Source organism: Hibiscus syriacus, unplaced genomic scaffold (assembly GCF_006381635.1).
Source record: "Hibiscus syriacus cultivar Baekdansim isolate YM2019G1 unplaced genomic scaffold, ASM638163v2 tig00110584_pilon, whole genome shotgun sequence".
Taxonomy (NCBI): Eukaryota; Viridiplantae; Streptophyta; class Magnoliopsida; order Malvales; family Malvaceae; genus Hibiscus; species Hibiscus syriacus.
This window is the reverse complement of record NW_024062792.1, coordinates 4,513,347-4,517,261: the sequence shown is the minus strand read 5'-3', so window position 1 is coordinate 4,517,261 and position 3,915 is coordinate 4,513,347. Positions and strand designations below refer to the sequence as shown.

Genomic DNA, 3,915 nt, shown 5'->3' with positions numbered 1-3,915 from the left:
GGAGAATAAAGTAAGGGGAGTAATTTTCAAAATTGATTTTCAAAGAAAATCTTAAAATTACTAAAATGTTTTGTTATATCAAAAAGGGGGGGAGATTGTTGAAAACATTTTGATGTTTCGATATAACAAATAAATTGTAAATGAATTTTTAAGATTTTCTATTCGATTTAAAATTATATATTTGATTAAATTATTCGAATATAAAAAATATTACTACAAGCTTTCAAATGTCAATTTTAATCCTTACTTAAGTGTAAAATTGTGTTTTAGTCTTAAAATATTTTTGAAACAATTTTTACAAACCTTAATCGTGCCAAAAATGATTTTTACAAAGGGAGGTACCGATACACTCTTGGATGTCTCGATACACCCCCAACATCGAATGTAATTTGGGTATCGATACATAGCTTATGTACCAATACACTCCTGGCTCCGAGAAACATCGAATGTAATTTGGGCACCGATGCACTCTTGAGTGTACAGATACACCATGTCAACCAACAGTCGAAATATTTGAATTTTACACTGAGTGTACCGATACACCTTGACAGTGTACCGATACACCAACGCTCCCAACAGATTTTTTAAATGGTATTCACACCATAACGACTCTATTGACTTCACCAATGATCCCTAACGTTCAGAAGTGATCCAAGGTGTATTTAAACAAGCTTAGGAGCCATTGATCAACAAGAATTGAGAAAGAATCAAGAGAGAAAGCATCAAACATCAAGTTTGTAAAATTCAAGCCTATTTTCCATTCAATATTCATTTTTCTTTCAAGAACACAATTGTATTCATTCTTGAGTGTTCTTTCTTTGTTCTAGAATTGTGCAAACATCTTGCCTTGAGAGGTTTTTCTGTAAGTTCGTGAAATTTGTATTGTTCTCTTTGAGAGAGAGTGTTCTCAAGAATTTGGGGTATAATTCTTGAGGGAGTTGTAAGGTTACTCTTTGTCCTCAAAAGAAAGATAAATTAGTGAATCTGTAGAAAATCCTTAGTGTGGATATCTAAGGTACTGGACATGAACTTTGGTTGAGAAAGTCGAACCACTCTAAATCGTTGTGCAAATATTTTCAATTTTCTGCAAAAGCTTCCACCAAAATTTTTATTACCAATTTACCCCCTCTTGGCCGATTCATCGATCGATTAACTCAACAAGACCCTATCAGACTTGCTTGGAAACAGTGAATTAAAAGCTTATTATCTCTAACGAAACTTGTCATTCTCCTAATAAACATCGTCAAGTGTGTAATAGGATAAGTTTTACCCTCATATTTTTCAAACTCCGACATCTTAACTTTAGGAGATAGTATCAGATCATGTACTAAGCTTAATTCGGTTGCATCTGGCTCTTGGAAACTATGCCCTCCCATTTCTATGAAAAAAAATCCTTACACCAATCCTTCAAGTGTTCAGGTATCTCATTTCTGGTTCTTTCCACCTCATCAAGGTCTGGTACCATTTGTTCAATTGGATTGCTTTAAGGATCATTTACTACTATTGTGGTGGATTGCCCGACAATATTTTCAGGTGTGATAACCAATCTTGGGACGGTGGGAAGTGAAGTACATTCAATGATTTCTACGGGTGTAGTGACCGACACTTTCCCAATCTCAACCTTTATTGTAGTTAACCTTGCGACAATCTGATCAACCATATTGGATTGGTTTTGCATGATGTTGTCCACGGTAGACTTCTGAGTCTGTTCCATTTGTTCTCCCATTCATGCTGCATTTTCATTAAATTCTCCTGCATCTCTTTTTTAACTTGTTTGAGTTTTACATCTATTCTTTTGCTTCGAATGTTGTGTCGATGTGTCATTTTTTCAGCCAATATCTTCTATCACATAATCTTCGGTAAATTAATTTTTATTATTCTTTTAACCATGAATGCATGTTATGAATTAATTAATGTATGTATATTTATGTAAGTGTAAAATGTTAATGCAAAAAGGCATTGATTGATAATAGTGAATATCATAGGATTAGTTTCATTGGGTCCAAAAAGTTTCAAACAGTACAAAGTGGTTTGTTTACAGATAAGGACTAGCCCTCATATTTAGTTTGACAATCTCATTCATGAGTTCCGTGACCTTTTTCCCATAGTCAGTTACTGGGCTGGTGCGATCCAAAATTATTTATGACCTATTAGCCAAATCTCTTGTGTAGCGAGCTACCTCACTCATCTGCATAATCGCCCATCATGTGTTCTCGTTCTGCTACGATGGCTCAATAATATTCTAAGGTGTGTTTTTATCCAACATTGATACCAATGATCTCATTCTCTAAATAAGTGATCTGAATTCAACATTGCTGAAGCTCATTTTTGAATCCTCTAACTTGCCCTCACAGAGCTCTATTATCTTCCCTAGACAACCTTAAGTTCATCGAAGCTGGTGGGACCTGCTCCTGATATAGGTAGTCCTCTAATTGCATGACATGATCCCCAAGTTCAAGGTTTTTTGTTTGAGTGTGGCTCATTTCTTCCTCATGCCTCAGCTGCATATCTCTTATTTCTCTACTGGGTTCTTCAATTTGTGAATTTTTGGTAGAGTACCTCTGCATCCAAGACTTAACTTCAGCCTGTTTTCTAGCCAGGATACGATTCCAGCCTTGCATTTCATTGCAAACCAAGTCCCTTTTCGACTCCCTTTCTTCCTTGAGTTCCTGAATTCGTTGGCCTCTGGCTTTGAATGACTCAAGTATATCGTTCATTTCAGTTTCCAACTCTTGGATTCTAATCCTTTCCTGTTCTCATCCCTCAAACTTTTAGTTTTTATTTTTTCAATCTCACTGCTATACGCTTTGGTATGCCTGATCATTGCCTTCCTATCAGCCTCTCATTCTTCTCTCTGTTTCATTTTAGCCTTGAGCTTTCTGAGTTGACACTTGTTTTCATCTTCTAAAATTTTGAAATGGCACTTTTGGACTCTCATTTCTTTCACCCACTGCTCCGACGTCTTACAAAATTTAGCTATTCGGTCTTTCAAGTACAACTTTCTGTATACCTTCTTTAAATACTCATGATATGCTTCAAGTTTTTCCATGTCTTTCTTATACTTCTCGACATTTGCTTCGTGAACATCTCTATTTAACCCCAGCTGAAACATTGCATCCTTCATTTCTCTACTTTGTTTTTCACATCCAATTCTTTCTTCCTCGAATTCCCTCCTAAGGATCTTAGCTTTAGAAGGCATCTCCCCTATCAATTCCTCCACCGGGACATTGTTTTCATAGGGTTGTGGGAGATTCTCATTCTTTCTATGAAGCCTCTAATTTTCTAATCAATGGCCACCATGACAGAATATGCTACTAACAAGCTTCAGAAAATTTTGCTCCACTGTTCGGAGATTTCTCAGATCTTTGACTTATAATGTCTTCCCTGGAAAGAGAATTCGAATGTGGCTAATCCTTTGGTGACATGCATAAATTGACGTACTCCATATTGCCTCAGAACTTGAAGTGGAGTATACCCAATAGCCCCCAAATTTGTAGAAGCCTTACCCAGTCATGGTCCTCTATGCGATAAAGGATTTATCTCTAATAAAACCAAGGTGTTTTCTATACGATTTCATCCTCCTTAAGGTTTTTAAAAGTAGTAGTCCATCTATCCTCAAAGCTATTTGTTGCCCACCCCTGCTTGAGCAAATCTTCTAAGGGAGAATAATCGGATAACATGGTCCTAATAGGTGGTTCTTCTCTTTCCTTCCAAGAATGACTTTGGATCCATACTATCAGTAGTTGAGAACTTCCTAAGAATCGTCCTCCTCCATGTTTACGACAGGTGCTTATGGATTGAAAGGTTTCAGCTAACACTGTCGGCGTAGGGTTAATTCCTCTTTTCAACTGATCAAATAAATCCCATATGGTTGCTTCCACATACCCCAGAATCTTCAGGAAAATTACAAGGATG

At 36.5% G+C, this 3,915-nt stretch overlaps 1 protein-coding gene across 1 annotated transcript; it reads right to left on the bottom strand.

The window, feature by feature from the left end:
• Positions 1 to 2,348: 2,348 nt before the first annotated feature.
• On the bottom strand, positions 2,349 to 3,199 carry LOC120133532 (golgin-84-like). The gene is made up of 2 exons (XM_039150103.1): positions 3,011 to 3,199; positions 2,349 to 2,750 (listed from the first exon to the last, which is right to left on the bottom strand). The coding sequence occupies exons 1-2, from the start codon at positions 3,197 to 3,199 to the stop codon at positions 2,349 to 2,351; spliced, it is 591 nt and encodes a 196-aa protein (XP_039006034.1).
• Positions 3,200 to 3,915: the final 716 nt, after the last annotated feature.

Excerpts from the sequence above, each read along its gene's own strand:
- LOC120133532 (XM_039150103.1), bottom strand. The coding sequence starts at position 3,199 with ATGCCTTCTAAAGCTAAGATCCTTAGGAGGGAATTCGAGGAAGAAAGA. Across the intron at positions 2,751-3,010 it reads ATCATGAGTATTTAAAGAAG|GAAAGGATTAGAATCCAAGA; the intron begins GTATACAGAAAG and ends GGATGAGAACAG.